At 38.9% G+C, this 17,738-nt stretch overlaps 1 protein-coding gene across 6 annotated transcripts in view; it reads right to left on the bottom strand.

Moving 5' to 3' along the window:
• The window catches only part of Frmpd4 (FERM and PDZ domain containing 4), a 667,256-nt gene that overhangs the window by 140,160 nt on the left and 509,358 nt on the right, over positions 1-17,738 (bottom strand). For all 6 annotated transcript variants that reach the window (XM_029473447.2, XM_029473445.2, XM_029473446.2 and 3 more), the window contains 2 exons: positions 6,914-7,074; positions 656-758 (listed from right to left, as the gene is read on the bottom strand). In XM_029473447.2, coding sequence (XP_029329307.1) covers positions 656-758; positions 6,914-7,074 — 264 coding nt within the window. The remainder of the gene's footprint in view (positions 1-655; positions 759-6,913; positions 7,075-17,738) is intronic.

The following is a 17,738-nucleotide window of genomic DNA, read 5'->3' as shown; positions in this document are numbered from 1 at the left end:
TGTGTAGTCCTGGCTGTCCTGGAACTCAAGATGTAGACCAGGCTGGGCTCGAACTCAGAAATTCGCCTGCCTCTGCCTCTGCCTCTGCCTCTGCCTCTGCCTCTGCCTCTGCCTCTGCCTCTGCCTCTGCCTCTGCCTCTGCCTCTGCCTCTGCCTCTGCCTCTGCCTCTGCCTCTGCCTCTGCCTCTGCCTCTGCCTCTGCCTCTGCCTTTTGAGGTGAGAGTTGTGGTTTTGCTTTTATAATGGTATTAATTCCATTCCTGAAGGCTCCTCCCCCATGACATAATCAGTTCCCCAAAGGCCTCACTTCCTAAAGATATCACAATAGATATTAGGCTGCAAAATATGAATTTGGATCAGAGGAGGATACAAACATCCAGAGGAGGATACAAACATCCATGCCTCTCTGCCTCTGCCTCTGCCTCCCAAGTGCTGGGATTAAAGACATGTGCCATCACGCCCAGGTTGTTTGTTTGTTTGTTTTTATTAGTGCTCATTATCACGGACACTTTTATAACAGGAATATGTAGGCTCATGATTCCACACTGTATTGGCTCACAGAAAACTGTTGCTCTTCCATATAAGGCCTAAGAAACATGCATAAACCTCTGTGAGAAAGTATAATGAGGTACAGGTGAGTGCATATGTCACCTACCTGACCAGGTCGATGACTCTCTCTCTTGGCGCAGCGCTGACTGCTTCATCATTTATCATTACAATCTGATCTCCTGGGATCAACTTGCCTTCTGAGGGGCCACCTGGAGACAGATGACAACAAAACACACAAGTGAGAATTCCTTTGGCTACCCACCTAAAATTCCTTCCTCTCATTATGAGCAAATTATGCTTTCAGCAAAAGCATCAGGGCATTCTTTGGGACTATCTGAGGACCAGGTTACACTCTGACTTGTCAGGATTCCTGGGAGTGGGACTCAGGCATCTATGGATTTCTAAAACTTCAGCAGCAAGACTGATACAAGGCTCTCAGTTCTTCTCACATAGTTTTCCTTCATTTTATGAGTGTGGGTGTTTTGTTTGCATGTATGTTTGTGCACCACATGCGTGCAGTACTTGCAGAGGCCAAAAGAGGGAATTAGATCCTCTGGAACTAGAGTTATAGACAGACATGAACTGCCATCTGGGTACCGGGAATTAAACTCAGGACTTCTGCAACAGCAACAAGTACTTTTTTACCTTCTAAGTCATTTTTCCAGCCACCCTTTGTGTGATTCCTGAGGCAGCAATAGAAGAATCTCTAGATATAGCTTCACCTGTATTCTTCAACAACTACTAGGGCATGACTAGATTTGAACAAAAGTGCATGGATTTGTTCCTTTCAAGTATGGAGACATTACACTCAACCATAGGATGTTAGTAAAGGCATCTTATAAAATTTGGCTGTGTATTAAGTACTGTTGGGACAGGTTAGATGAAGTGGAGGCAAATTCTGTAGTTTTGATATTAACTGGAATCGAAAACAGTTTCATCACAAACATTTAAATGATTGCTTAAGAGGTTAAATGAGGAGGCCCTGGGGCTGGAGAGATGGCTCAGAGGTTCAAAACAATGGCTGCTCTTTAGGGAACCCTGGTCTAAGTCCTAGCAGCCATGAGGAGGCTCACACACAGCTGTCTGTAATTCCAGTTCCAGGGAGTCCAGTGATTTCTCCTGACTTCCTCCAAGAGCACCAAACACCCAAGCAGTACATAGACATACATGCAGGAGAACACGCATACATATAAAATAATAAATAAAATACAATAAATAAGGTCAGTGAAGAAAGATCCTACTTGTGATCTAAGATTTTAACAATAAATTTGTTCCCATGTCAGTAGCAGAGGGGTGGGGTTGGTCAAATATTTAACTTCAAGTGTGCATGGATGTGTGTCTATGCTCATAGGCCCTGATATATCATGGTTAGTGGCATTGTCTGCTGTTGACATTTGGGTAAATTGTTTATGATCAGTACAACAGCCAGGCCTAGATGTGATGGCCTGACAGTTCAGATGTCATGGGGTGTTTCTTTTTTTTCAGATAGATTCCTAAGAAGGGAATAAGAAACTAATGTTTTTTTGGGCAGTTATGCTGCCCACGGCTATAAGCATAATGTTTCACTTGGTAACCTCACTGAATATTACAACGATTCCTCGAACAAAATGAGAGAACTGAGCTCAGAAGCAACAGAATAGGCATGAAGGTACAATTATATCAGGATGCATTGCAAGTTCAGAGGGGCTGCTTTCTCTTTTGAACTCCCTCTTGCAAAACAAGACTTAAAGCTACATCTGTGTGAAATACACAACTGTCTTTAAAATTTAAAAGCCTAAGCAATTACTCAGATTATTCAACTATTTGAATTATTCCCCCATGTACAACTGGATGCAGTTACCTCCCAAATACTGGCATGGTGCTATGTGGTACTATATAATTTTCACCTTATTTCCAGAGAGGCAGCACTAGGCAATAGGTGTAGTTAGAATACTATCTTCCTAATAAGTTCACTACTCCTTTGTTTAAAATTGGGATGAATATTTCATGACCAGAACAAGAAATTCAAACTCATTTGGTTATTCTCCAGACACTCTGACACTTGGCATATGTGCCACTCGAAATGTACCATCAATTTGTATTTCTGGGGAGTGAGGAAATAGGGAACTTTAAAAAGCACTTATATAAGTGATAGAAAACATTCATTTTGCATCTCTAGGCACTGAGAATTAGTGTTTGCACACAAGAAATTCAGAAAGAGCACTTGAGAAACATATTCCAACCATCTGATTATGTGCAACCAGCCACACCTATTCAGTCAAGCAAATGGTTATAAATCAAATGCTGGTTAAACACAGAAATATTTTTTTTTTGACATGCTGTTTGAAGGGGGGATTTCAACTGTTTTGGTGAGAACACCACGTTCAAACAATAGGACATATTCTTAGGTTTCACCTGTGAGTTTTATCTGTTTTGGATGAGACCAGGTCTTGTTCCATAGCTTAAACTGTCTGGAACTCACTATGTAGCTCAGGCTGGGCTTGAATTTACAGTTATCCTCCTGGATTAGCTCCCTGAGTTCTGGGAGCACTGTCATGAGTCACTATATTGTTGACTTATTCCTTTAGATCAAATGGGAATATTCTTGGTTAACCAACGCAGCTTAAATCAAGAACTCTGGAAGAGGCAACCCACAAATCCTTCCCGAATATGAAATAATGGCATCCTTCAGAGAATTGTTACACCACCATTGCTATGATAACAGGGTTGTGCCCTATGAAAAAAATCTGATCATGTTACTAAAACCACCTGGGACTTGAATAGAGTCACTTTTATGATAGACAGTTTATCCAACCAGCACTTTGACTCAAAGATAACCAGAAGAAAGACTTTCTGCTCTTTTCACTTTTACTACTCTCTTCAAAATGATGGACAGTGGGTGTTATAATCTCTCTAAGCAAAGACGAGTTCAAGATGTGGAAAAAAAGAGAGTAGAGACTTTCCAGTGCTTACAGTGTCTGCTTCGGCACGTACAGAATTCTGTCTGTGCTATATGTCTGCATCATCTCTGGGAAAGCTGGTTTCTAGAAATATGAGTTCAAGAGGTCGCTTTCATTTCTATACTACCACAAAGTGTGTGTGTGTGTGTACTTGGATCTATATTATAAAACCTAAAAAGAAGCACTCATATTTGGAAAATACAATCCTCAGTAGTTTCAAACTCAGCATTCACAGGGTCAGAAAATACGAATCACATCTAATGAAGCATAAAGCCCTGAGGACAAAGTTAGGAGCTTTGTGTTGGCACAGCTTGGAATGAAACACTCTTATCAGTCCCCGTATAAAGTGCTCAGCTGTATTTGTGGTCCTTGATTCATCCAGGTTATGTCAAAAGAACAGAAAATTTAAAATTTAATCAACGTTAAAAAATTTATATCACTTCACTAGTTAACTTTTGTTTCCAATCATTGCCTGACTAAAAGGCTAGACACTTGAGAATTTATTAATAATAATCCAGAAGTTATGGAAGTATCTCTGTGTACATCCCAATAACTTGCTAAATTAGATGTTATGAGAATCCTCATAACATGGATAACACAGAAAATTACAACCAACTGAAAAGCAGGGGCAGGACATGGGTATTACAAAGCCTTATAATAAGAGCCAGAGACACTACTCAAATTTGAGTAGTATTACAGGAGAATCTGTGCTCTTTGTAAATGACACTTCTACATCTTGTGTGAATGTGCATGGTGCATGTATTGTAGGTTTTTGCGCATATGTATGTTTGTATGAATGTGGAAGCCAGAGCTTGATGTCTAGTGCTTTCTTCACCATTGTCCACCTGACTCTGAGACATAGTCCCTCACTGAAGCTATATATCTACTACCTAGCAACGAGTCCTTGGGACCTACTCTCTAGTCCTACCCCACTGCTAGTTACAGATGTGTGCTACCATGCTTTGCTTTACATGCAAACTTTGACATGCCTACTGGGGATATGAGCTCAATTCCTCTTGCCTGTATGGCATATACTTTACTCATTGAACCATTTCAATAGCCCCTAGAATCCATCTTATTATGTGACTATTATCTTACTATTGAGTTCTGTTACTGATTTGCAAAAGCTTCAGAGTAATGACAAGGGATATAAGCAGCATTTGTCCATTAAAATAAAAGCATAAATATACACAATAAGTAACCAAAGCAATTTTTTTTCTGGAAGAGTAGAGTGAGTCTATTGTGTTGATAGTGGAACAGCTTGAGGTACAGTGTACTATCATATTATAGCATTTAAGAGATGTGACATCACCTCCACTGAGATGTGGGTGCCTCTCACATCCCAGGTCTCTAGGCCTTTCTAGAGGTTTGCCCCAAGTCCCACCCCCAGCAGCTGCATATTTCCATTTATTCTCCTGAACTTGTGGGCTTTCCTCCTGTCTTTCCCCATATCTGATTTTGTCCCCACATTTCCCCTCCCTCTCCCCTCTCCCACCCAGCTCCCTTCTTCCCTCTGCCTTCTATGAGTTTTTTGTACCCACTTTTAATTTGGATTGAAGCATCCTCACTTGGGACTTCCTTCTTGTTTAACTTCTTAGGGTCTGTGAGTTGTATCATGAGTAGTCTGTAATTTTTAGCTAATATCCACTTATCAGTGAGTACACATCATGCCTGTCCTTTTGGGCCTGGGTTATCTCACTCTGGATATTTTCTATTTCCATCCATTTGCCTGCAAAATTCATGATCTTAGCCAACATGCCCAACAGTGGGGAGATGGAACCTGAAGAGACCACCTTCACTAGTTACACAGGTCTCCAGTGGAAGGATGAAGACACGAACCCAACTTCAAAACTTTTGACCCAAAGTTGTTCCTGTCTAAGAGAAATGCAGGGAAAAAAATGGAGCAGAGATTAAGGAATGACTGGCTAACCAGTGAGCAGTCCAAATTGGGATTCATCCTATGGGTGGGAACCAAACCCTGATACTATTACTGATGCTATGCTGTGCTTGCAGACAGGAACCTAGCATGGCTGTCCTCTGAGAGGCTCTACCAGAAGCTGACTGAGACAGATGCAGATACTTACACCCAAACATTGGCCTGAGGTCAGGGACCCCTATGGAAGAGTTAGGGGAAGGATGGAAGGAGCTGAAGAGACTTGCAACCCTGTAGGAAGCCTAACAGTATCAATTATCCTGGACTCTTGGGAGCTTCCAGAGACTAAGTCACCAACCAAAGAGCATATTTAGGCTAGTCAAAGTCCCCTGGCACATATGTAGCAGAGGAATGCTCTCTCTGGCCTCAATGGAATAGGATATGCCTAATCCTGTAGGGACTTGATTCTCTATGGAAGGGGGATGCCCAGGGGCACTTTCTCAGAAGGAAAGGGGAGGGAGGATGGGATGAAGAACTCTGGGAGGGAAGGCAAAAAATAAAGCATGTAATGAGAGAGAGAGAGAGAGAGAGAGAGAGAGAGAGAGAGAGAGGATATACACCAGTTAGTATCTGTTATGTAACAGATCATTCCAATAATTGTTCCTTTTCCCATTTGTAGTTTGTTAGGATTATCCAGGCCTTGCATAGCTGAACAGATCTGACTCAAATTACAGATTGGGTTGAACTGAGGTTCAGGCTTCAGGCTAACCGGATGCTACCCCAGGAGTTTATTGTGGAGTTGAGGCTGTAGGAATAGCAGCCTCCCTGGGAAAACATACTTTCTTACAGCCATGACAGAGTTCAACTATACACATGCATTTCAACCTTGTGTGTTGAGTGTATTCACCAATGTGTCATTGGCCAAAGTCATTTACTTGATCAATGCCAACAACAATGGGGCATAGGCGTTGCTTGCCTTTAGTGAAAAGGAAAGGATGTGTATACTTGTAAAATAATTCAACTGTCCCAGGAATAAATTATACTATAACCTGAATATGACATTATGTTTTCTATGTTACACCTGTTATGATGCCTGCCTATCATTATTTGCATTTGTCCTTTCAGAAGTGATGCAATAGTTAACAGTGATTCTATCAGTGTTTTTCCTGACCCAAGGATATGATGAATTTGGCAGTTTAAAGTCTTCTTGGAAATCAGGCATGGGCATACAGGCAGTAATGCTGCCATGAGCTTTATTTTAGGTAGGGTTACAGATATAATACTAAGCATATAGGGCAACATACCAAAGCTCTGTCTCCAAAATACCCCAATACATATACAAAAATACATACTTAAATATGAAAAATAAAACCCATTTTGGTGACAGATTTCAGCCTGTCTTTTTTGGGGGGAGGGGGTGGCAATCTTTTGGGGAATGGGAAAGTGTTGCTTCAGTTCATAGTCTGATCACTCACAGAAATGAACTGAAGTCATTCTTACTGGGTTTGACAAGTCTTTATGAAAGACCACAGAGTGGGTTTTAGATCCTTACCTGGTGTTACTGATCGAACGACCACTGGCTTTTCGCTCCCTGCCACGAACCCAAAGCCCAGCACAGGGTCTCTCCTCATCTCCACCTTTCGTGGAGCTGGGGGGATGATTTGGCAGCTGTCAAACCGAGGGTCATCAAATGGGATTGCCTGTGTCATGTGACTGTAGAAAAAAATAAGACAAGAGAAAAGTTATCAATGTGGCGGTTAGGCATTAGTCTTGAAATGAAACCTATTGTCCCTGATAGAGAGTAGGAAAGATTTAGAGACTCTTTTATGTTATATATATTGTTCCATGGGAACTCTGTAATGCCCATGTTAGGGCTTTGCACTGACTGTTCATACAATGTAAAATGCTTGTCCTACAATTATTTGCAGGCTGTACTGTTGCCTCTGTCAAATTTCTGTTCACATATTACCATCTTATAAAAGACTACCTTGGAATACTATTTTAATTTTTTTTTTACCTCTTTTCCCTTTTTAAATTTTCTCTCTCCACCAAGGCACCACTTACCTACAAATGTACTACAGAAGACATTTATTTTTATGATGATTTTTATTTTTACTGCTTTGCTTTCCACGACAGAAAGCCTTTAAGGACAAAATACTTAGTTGTCATGTTCCTAGAGCTGAGAGTGGAAGCTGGGGCCTCTTACATGCTATTCAGCTATAGTCCTAGTCTTATGAACTTAATTATAGTCATGATATGTCTCACCTACCTAGAACTGTGTCTGACCCATAGCAGGTTTTCAACAGTAAACTGAACTGATAACCAAGGGTAAAAAGTTACTTCTTTGTATAACACTATCAAGTTTTAACTGAAATGCTGACCCATGGTCTCATAAAGTAATGGACATTCAGCAGGAAGTATATATGGAACTTGAGCTTATCAAAGTTAAAATGAATTTCAGCTTATTTAATAATAAGTTAAAATATGGATGGTTTTAGTAGTGATGGCTTATCTTGGTACCAAATACATTTTTTCATTCTAAAAGGAACTAAGTGTTTAGGTCTTGACATTTACTTTGAGGGAAAAAAAACAATTTGAATGTTTTAAATGAATTTTCTCATTAACAGAAGTTTTAGTAATAATTCAAGCTTGAATATCATATGGCATTTGGAAAGCATAATTCTCTTCAGTGGTACAAGAAACTCTAAGTAAACTCAGTGACCACATGCAGAAAGAAGACATGAAAATGGAAGATTTGTTAAGAAAAATTGTTCCAGTAGGAGAGGGAGTGGGATGAGAGGAGAGGATAGAGGATAAAAAGGAGTAAGATCCATGATATAAATGTATGAAACCATCAAGAATAAATAATACTTAAAAATTCAAAGTGCTTTCAACTTAGAGTCATCCCACAGGTTAAGGGAACAGAACAATCATTGTTATAACATTTGACAACAATGAAATTAAAATCAAAACCATTAGGTATCTGCATGGGACTGACCTAGGACCTTTGCACATATATTACAATTGCATAGATTGGTGTTCTTGTGAGACTCCTAACAGTGGGAGCAGGAGCTGTATCTGACTCTATTGCCTGCCCTTGGGACCCTTTCTTTCTCTTGGGTTGCTTTGTCTAGCCTTAAATGAAGAGGAGGTACCTATTTTTATTGCAACTTAGTGTGTCATGTTTTCTTCATACCCTGGGAAGCCTGCCCTTTTCTAAAGAAAAATAGAGGAGGAGTGGATGGAAGCGGGGGAGAGATAAGAGAGGAGGAACTGGGAGAAAAGATGGGAGGGGAAACTGCAGTCAAGATGTAATAAATGAATGAATAAATAAATAGAAAAGTTATTTTTAAAAATGAGGTATCATCCCTCAAGTCCTCACGGCTGATAGGCCAGAAAATCTAGTCAAAAACTTACTCCTGCAACTCCTAGCAAAGTTTTCATTCATGATTGTCCAAAACAGCTTTCTTTTGAGGACAAGTAACTTAACTTTATTCTACATTTATTTAATTATTCTCTCTGTCTTTCTCTCTGTCTCTGCCCCCCTCTCGCGCACGCACATGTGTGTGTGTGTGTGTGTGTGTGTGTGTGTGCCTCTGTGTGTGTGTGTGTGTGTGTGTGTGTGTGTGTGTGTGTGTTTTCATGAGCACATACCATAATGTACATGTGGAGGTCAGAAGACAACTTGCAAGAATTGGTTTTCTTTTCCTATCATGTGGGTCCTAGCAATTGAACTCAGGTCACCAAACTTAGCAGCAAGTAAGCACATTTATCCACTGAGATATCTCCCTAGAACTCATTTTAACTTAAAATATTTTTTGTTAATAAGCAAAAGAATATCATTTTAAATTACCTTGGATGTTGCTGTCTGGACAATGTACTGTCCAAAGGTAAGAAAGAAAGACAGGGAATGAGGACGCATGATGTTCTTCAGTGTAATTAATAAGAGTTAGGGGAATTTAGCAAAACCCTCTGGGATATATATATATATATATATATATATATATATGTGTGTGTGTGTGTGTGTGTGTGTGTGTGTGTGTGTGTGCTAGGAAAACACAATTTTAAAATCTCCTTTAAATAGAATGTAACTGCTTGAGACATGGAACATGAGGACAATCAGAACGGATAAATGTGTTGTATGCTTTTTTTCTATGGCTCATCTCTGTTATGTGATTTATCTCTTGAAGACCTTACTGTGATGGAAGCTGTTTGACCATCTTCACAAGCTCTTTTCAAAAGCCATGACAGGAAACGAAATGAGTACAACAAAGAGGCCATGACAATGTGCACTCTAGATAACAGGAAAGGAGGACACAAATGATTTGGTTGGCATCTCTTATAGTAGCCCATTGGCAATTAAATTAGAATATTTTAAACATCTGTGGATTTATTAGATTCTTTCTAAGAAACAATAAAGTAACAGCATTTAAAGTTTCAATATATCATTCATTCAACAACTCATACTATTATAATTTAATAACAATATAATAATAATGACAGTTACTAAACATTAATTTCATACTAAGTATTGTTTGTTCTAAATGCTTTCCATATGTTAGTTTGCTTAATCCTTGAAGACAACTTTATAATATACTAATTTATTCATTTATTTAATTTATTAAACACCCACTGGGTTCTCCATTCTGGGAATATAAAAGGAAAGAAAGCAGACAAAAACAAAATGTTCATACCAGTTTATGGTTAGTAAGGAGAAAATTTACACAGAGAGTCTGGGCAGACAGCTACTAAATAAGGGTGCTGCAAATTGTTCTACCAAGGGCCAGGTTAACATTTGGAGGAGGTGCTCTCAAGACATGGGGATCATGAAGTGCAATGTACCTCATGGGAAGAAAAACATTCCTAGTGATATCTAGGGGCCAGTAAGAGGTAGGCTGTGGGTTTGAAGCCATGATGGGATAATAAAGGAATGATAGTGGAGATTCTACAGAGATGGTACAGGCTCATGTGTCTATTTGGTCTTTTGCTCTGACTAAACCAGTAACCCAATAGAAAGTCTGGATGTTAGCATTCTAACATTCTAAAATCGATGTTATCTAATGTTATAATGTTAGCATTCTAATACCCAAAGTCTGAATAGTATAGCATTCTGCTACTGTGTTGACAGCAGAAAGAATAGTACATAAGAAAAAGAACACCCATGGACCATGGCATCCCTTCTGACAGATCATAATCACTCACACTGGGGTGAGATGACAGAAGTGGTAAAGATTTGGGAGCTTTTTAATATTGTTGGAAAGCAACTTATGGATCAAGAGGGAACATCTTACTCTGGAACTTTTCTCCTACACAAATATTTTCTCTACAAGAATGGACCATGAGTACATGTTCTGATGCACCTATATCATGTCTTCCTATTTGCTCAGGAAACAGGTACTGAGTTCTAAGATGGACATTGAAAACCAGCATGATTGTTTGTAGTAAGACTTTGAAGTCAGGTGACCCGACTTTGGGTTCTAATCCACTGAATACTAGTCATATGACCTGCTTCCCTACTTCATACACCATTTAGAAAATGATGACAGTAGTTATAACAATGTCATAAGAGAGATGTGCAAAGAAAACAAGGCATGTAAAGCACTTACAAAATGTTTGGCACTTAGTGAGTGTTCAGAAAATGATGGCTCAACTCTCTGAGTAACATGCCTTGCATGTTAACAAGGCTTGCAATTAAAATGTTAGATCCTATGCAATGGTAGAATAAATGCAAAAAAAAAAAAAAAAAAAAAAAAAGACTTGAGATACCCAAGGCAGGGGTACAAAAAAGAGAATGGAAAACAAAGAATGAAAAGATACCATGTAGTACAGGGATAAGGAGTGAGCTGGCAGGATGGGAGTCATGAGAAGTTTTTATTTTTGCTCTGAGTCAGAGCTGAGGCAGGAAGGAGCCTTCCTTTCTTAGATACTGCTTTCCTGTGTTGGCATTATCTCATGTGGGGCCGCATAGCTGCACTGCTGTTCCCTATCCAAATTCATTACAAACCAAATGAAATGCATAGTTTCTGGCTGCTGCTAGTTTTTGCATTTGATGTTTATTAAAGATTTTTGATCCACTTTGTTTTGCTTGTATATCAAGGGGAGACTTCTGATAGCATTACCATTTTCTTGCTCATCAGTTTACATTTTCAGATTAATGATCTCAACGTTATCAGTCTCTCTTCTTTAGTAGACAGATTTGCACTAAGATATCTCCATACCATGAAATGCCAAGCTGATCTTTGTAGTAAGGCAAGAATCAAGGGAACCTGAACTTTTGAGATTTTTTTTCTTTGTGGTGGGGGTGAAGTTGATTGTGAGTTTTTTTAAGGAACTTGAAAGCCACATATTTTCACCTCTTGATCATGCTTCAGTAAATCCTAATGCTGAAACTATAAGAATACAGTGATGCAGTACATCAACCTTCATCCCTTCCCCAGGGTCCTCCAGCAAACACATACAGATAAGTCAGGAATCTATGACTTGAAAATAGGGGCTAATAATTGAGGTGGAAAATGTGCCCATCCAGATTAACTGAACAGTCTTTCTGTTTCTTGGGGGATTTCATTTCTAAAGGGATTGTGTGACTCCTGCTATAACAGTAAAAGGTTCATAAAAAAATTGCAGTGACTGGCAGAAAGCATACTAGAAGAAAACCTATAGTCTTTTCTTGGACTTGATGCACCCATTAGAGTCAGCAAGATCCTTTTGTTGAAATTTTGCTGAGATGGAAGATTCTTCTAGAATCTTTGGAAGAACCAAATTTAGAAACATCACCTTTGGTGTGAATATTAAGGTATCTGACCAGGCTTGTGATGGCAGGTTGGTCACCTGAGAGGTTAAGACTTGAACCGAAAAGGATATAAATAGGCATCTGTGCCTGAGTTTAGCATGATAAGGTGACTTTAGTACCAAGAAAGTCCAGTTGTCATTTCAGGAGAGTACCAGTCACGAGCATTTATATCCTTTTCCCATCTCTGTCCTAGGAGCACTAGCCTGTGTAAGAGAGCAAGGTCATCTTACTTCATTTACTAAGTTGTGCCCCCCTTCCTTTCCACTGCCTTTCATGGCATTCAGTGCAATTTTTCCATCCCTTGACTTTAATATAACTTTTGCCCAAAGAACCTAGATTTGACAAGTACAGATCCTTTGGGCAGATGTCTTTGCTGTTCTGTCCCCATAATGAGAAGCCAAAAGTGAGCTTCTGTACCTTCAGCCTGGTCTACAGAATGTACACATAAAAGACAAAGCAGAGTCTAAGGTTCCATGAATAGCTACCCATATGAGAGCTGCCCAGCCTTTAGGTGACCTGAATGAGAAATAATAAATGGTTGTGTTGAGTGTTATTACACTACATTGGAGGAATATGCATAAAAACTCATAGAATCTTACAGCCAGTGCTTTCAATAACATTTAAAAGGTCTCTCTCTCTCTCTCTCTCTCTCTCTCTCTCTCTCTCTCTCTCTCTCGATCTATTCTTCTCATATTTCACAAATAAACATATTGTAGTCAGTAACCACAGCAAGAAACTTGCTATCCTGATTAGGGGAACCTATCCCCTGATTTTCTCTGCAATCTATTCATTGGGAACTTCCAGCATCCCTGATAGCTTTAGGTAGTCTGAGGGGATTAGAATGGAAGTTTTCACTAACATCACTAAGCTAAGCAAACCAGAGTTCTCCAGCAATGAAAAAAAAGGCAATTTGGAAGGGACAAATCAAGCTCAGTGTGGGTTGCTAAAGTTGACATATTATAACAGAAAAGTGAGGTAGAGAAGACTCTATGGCAAGGTTTCCATCATGTCAGCATTAGGGTAATGTGACAAAATAATATATTGAAAACATCCGCTGTTCCTTTTCTCATTGAGATTTTTTTCTCTCCCATGTCTAAAAGAGATGATATGTACATTTCAGTTTCTTATTTGGGGGAGATGCCTTTAGTAGAGCTCAAAGTGAAAGCTGATTCCAAACCACTCTTCGTATGCACCGCCTCCCCCCCCCCAAAGTATGAACTACTTGGTGGAAGAAGATAAAGCCGAAGACTCCGGTGAAGAGCAGAAACATTAGAAGTAGTAGTTTGATGCTTTTCCTAAGAAGACAGCAAGGCCCTCAGAATGAGAGTAAAGGAATGGCAGAATCAGTGAAGTTCAAGAGACTACATGGGTTATCACAGGAATAGATAATGAAAAAGGAAAACATTGAGGTCTACTATGATTTCTGCTCTGCTAAAGATACTCAGACATTTTGAATCTTCAACATGATTATATATGAATGGCTAGCCCATAAGAATTCGATGCAGAATCCCAGTTCTGCACTCCATTTCTGGGAGACAGCTCAACCTGCCTTCGTGGAGGCCTGCTGCCACTTGCAGAAAAAGAACTGAGATACCCATGACCTAATCCCCCACCTGCTGGGCCCCTAGCAAGCTCAGCAACCCTAAGATTGACTTCATCCCCTCTGAGCTTATCATTTGGTCAACAACTCTACCTGCAATCCAGGATTTACACTTCATTCCAGGCCACAGCACAGCCTGCCTCCATGGAGGCCTGCTGCCACCCAGGACAAGAGGCCCTCTGCTATTAGGAACTGCCAGCTCTCTACAGTTCCAGAGGCTAACCAACATCAGAGACAACTGGGTGGCTAAAGGCTAGCACAAGAACACAACCCACAAAACCTAGGGCAATATGGAAACATCAGAACCAACCTCTTCCCTGGATATTCTAACATATCTGAAGAGCAAGACAATGTCCTTAAGTATCATCTTATAAAGATAATAGAGGAAAGATAAAAGAGGAAATAAATAAATCCCTTAAAGAAACACGAGGAAAAATAAAATCAAACAGATGAAGGAAATGAATAAAACTGTTCAAAACCTGAAAATAAAAGCAATAGACCTAGAAATAGAAGCAATAAAGAAAACATAAACAGAGGCAACCCTGGAGATGGAAAACCTAGAAAAGAGAACAGGAACCATAGATGCAAGCATCAGCAATAAAATACAAGAGATAGAAGAGAGAATATCATTGAAAGAAGGTACCATAGATATCTTGATAGATAAAAATTGATAGATGGATCAAAGAAAATGCCAAATCTAAAATGGTTCTAATACAAAACTTCCAGGAAATTTGGGACACAATGAAAAGACAAGAGCTAAGAACAATAGGAATAGAAGAAAGAGAACAGGGAGATCTCAAGAATGTCCTGCTGGACTTCAACAAAAATAGAAAGCCTATATATTATGGAAACTGAACAACTCTCTATTCAGTGATCACTGGGGTTAGAAATAAAGAAGTTAAAACTTTCTAGATTTTAATGAAAACATTTAGCACCACATACCCAAAACTTATGAGACACAATGAAAGTAGTGCTAAGTGGAAGGTTCATAGCAATAGGACTTCATAAAGAAATTGGAGAGTTCTCATCTTAACAATTTCAGTAACACATGAAAACGCTAGAAAAAAGAAGGAAACACACCCAAGAGGAATAGAAGACAGGGAATAATTAAACTCAGGGCTGAAAATATTCAGTTAGAAACAAATATAACAATACAAAGAACCAATAAAACCAAGAGCTGTTTCTTTGAGAAAATCAACAAGATGGTAAATCCTTAGTCAAATTAACTAAAAGGCAGAGATATGGTTTGCAAATTAACAAAATCAAACATGAAAAGGGAGACATAGCAATGGACACTGAGGAAATCGTACTTCAAAAGCCGATACGCCACAAAACTGGAAAATTTATATGAAATGGATGATTATTTTAGACAGATACCAGTTACCAAAGTTAAATCAAGAGCAGGTAAACTATCTAAATAGTCCTATAACCCTAAGGAAACAGAAGTAGTCATTAAAAGAAAGTTTCACAACAACAACAACAAAAATGCCCAGGGCCAAATGGTTTTAGTGCAGAATTCCACCAGACTTTGAAAGAAGAGCTAATACCAACACTCTTCAGACAATTCTACAATATATAAACAGAAGGAAAGTTGCCAAACTCATTCTCTGAGGCCAAAGTCACCCTGATATTTAACCAAACAAAGACTCAACAAAGAAAGAGAATTTCAGACCAATTTTCCTTTTAAACAACGATGCAAAAATAGTCAATAAAATATTCCCTAACCAAATCCAAAACACATCAAAGACATCATCCACCATGATCAAGTAGGTTTCATTCCAGGGTGTGATGGTTTGTATATCCTTGGACAAGGAAGTGGCACCATCTGAAGGTGTGGCCTTGTTGGAATAGGTGTGACCTGGTTGGAATGGGTGTGTCACTGTGGGTGTGGGTATAAGATCCTCACCCTAGTTGCTTGGAAGTCAGTCTTCCACTAGCAGCCTTTGGATGAAGACATAGAACCCTCAGCTCCTCCTGCGCATGCCTGCCTGGATATTGCCATGGTCCCATCTTGATGATAATGGACTGAACCTCTGAATCTGTAAGCCAGCCTAAAGTAAATGTTGATTTTTATAAGACTTGCCTTGGTCATGGTGTCTGTTCACAGCAGTAAAACCCTAACTAAGACACAGGGATTGAAGGGTGGTTCAATATATGAAAATCTATCAAAGTAATCCACCTCATAAACAAACTAAAAAAAAAAAAAAGATCATCTCATTAGATGCTGAAAAAGCCTTTGACAAAATCTAAAACCACTTCATGTTAAAAATATTGGAAAGATCATGTATATAGGGCATGTACATAAACATAATATAGGCAATATACAGCAAGCCAATAGCCAACATCAAATTTAATGGAAACTTAAAGCAATTCCTCTAAAATCAGGGATAAGACAAGGTTGCCCACTCTCTCCCTATGTCTTCAATATAGTACTTGAAGTTCTGTCTAGAGTGAAAAGACAACTAAAGGAGATGAAGGAGATATAAATTGGAATGAAAAAATCTCAAAGTACCGCCACCACTATATATATATGACTCAAAAATTCAACCCGAGAACTCCTACACCTTTCAGCAAAGTGGCTGGACATAAAATCACCTCAAAGAACTCAGTAGCTCTCCTTTATACAAATGATAAATGGGCTCAGAAAGAACTTAGGGAGACAACACCATTCAAAATAGCCACAAATAATATAAAATATCTTGGTGAAAATCTAACCAAGCATGTGAAAGACCTGCATGACAAGAACTTTAAGCTTTTTAAGAAAGAATTTGAAGAAGATATCAGAAGGTAGAAAGATCCCCCATGCTCATGAAATGGTAGGATTAACATAGTAAAAATTGTCATCTTATCAAAAGTAATATACAGATTCAATATACCACCCATCAAAATTCCAACACAGTTCTTTACAGACATTGAAAGAACAATTCTCAAGTTCATATGGAAAAACAAAAACCCAGGATAGCTAAAACAATCCTGTATAATGAAAGAACATCTGGAGGTATCCCCATCACTGATTTCAAGCTATACTGCAGAGCAACAGTAATAAAAACCAAATTGTTATAAAATAAGACAGGTTGATCAATGGAATTGAATTAGAGACCCAGAATTAAACCCACACACCTACAGAAACTTGATTTTTGACAAAGAAGCCAAAACTATACAATGGAAAATGGAGTACATCTTCAACAATTGGTGCTGTTCTAATTGACTATCTGCAAGTAGAAGAATGCAAATAGACATATATTCATCAGTCTGTACAAGTGGATCAAAGAAATCAACTTAAAACCAGATAAACTAAATCTAATAGAACAAATGGTGGGGAATAACCTTGAACTCATTGGTACAGGAGACAGTTTCTTCAACAGAACAGCAATGGTTCAGGTACTAAGATCAACAATAAATAGAACCTCATGAAACCGAAAAACTTTTGTAAATGAAAAGACACCATCAATAAAACAAAACAACAGCCTGAAGATTTGGAAAAGATGTTCACCAACCATGCATCTAACGCAGGGCCAATATTCAAAATATATAAAGAACTCAAGAAGTTATATACCAACAACACAATTTAAAAATGAGGTACAGAGCTACAGAATTCTCAACAGAGGAATATCTAATGGGTGAGAAACACTTAAAAGAAAATTTCAATGTCCTTAGTTATAAGGGCAGTGCAAATCAAAATGACTAAGATTCCACCTTATACTCATCAGAATGGCTAAGATCAGATTTCGAGGGTTAGCAAATGCTGGCAAGGATGCAGAGCATGGGGAATACTCCAACATTGCTGGTGGGAGTGCAAACTTATACAAACACTCTGGAAATCAGTTTCATAGTTTCTCAGAAAAATTAGAAGAGTTCTACCTCAAGACCCAGCTATACTACTTCTGCAATGTTCCACAATCCCAGAAGGATATTTGTTCAACTATGTTTATAATAGCTTTATTCATAATATCCAGAAACTGGAAAACAACCTAGGAGTCCCTCAGC

This window comes from Mus caroli, unplaced genomic scaffold (assembly GCF_978045245.1).
Source record: "Mus caroli unplaced genomic scaffold, Mus_caroli_1 scaffold_5, whole genome shotgun sequence".
Classification (NCBI taxonomy): domain Eukaryota; kingdom Metazoa; phylum Chordata; class Mammalia; order Rodentia; family Muridae; genus Mus; species Mus caroli.
The sequence above is the reverse complement of the archived record's forward strand: the minus strand, read 5'-3'. Positions and strand labels throughout refer to the sequence as shown.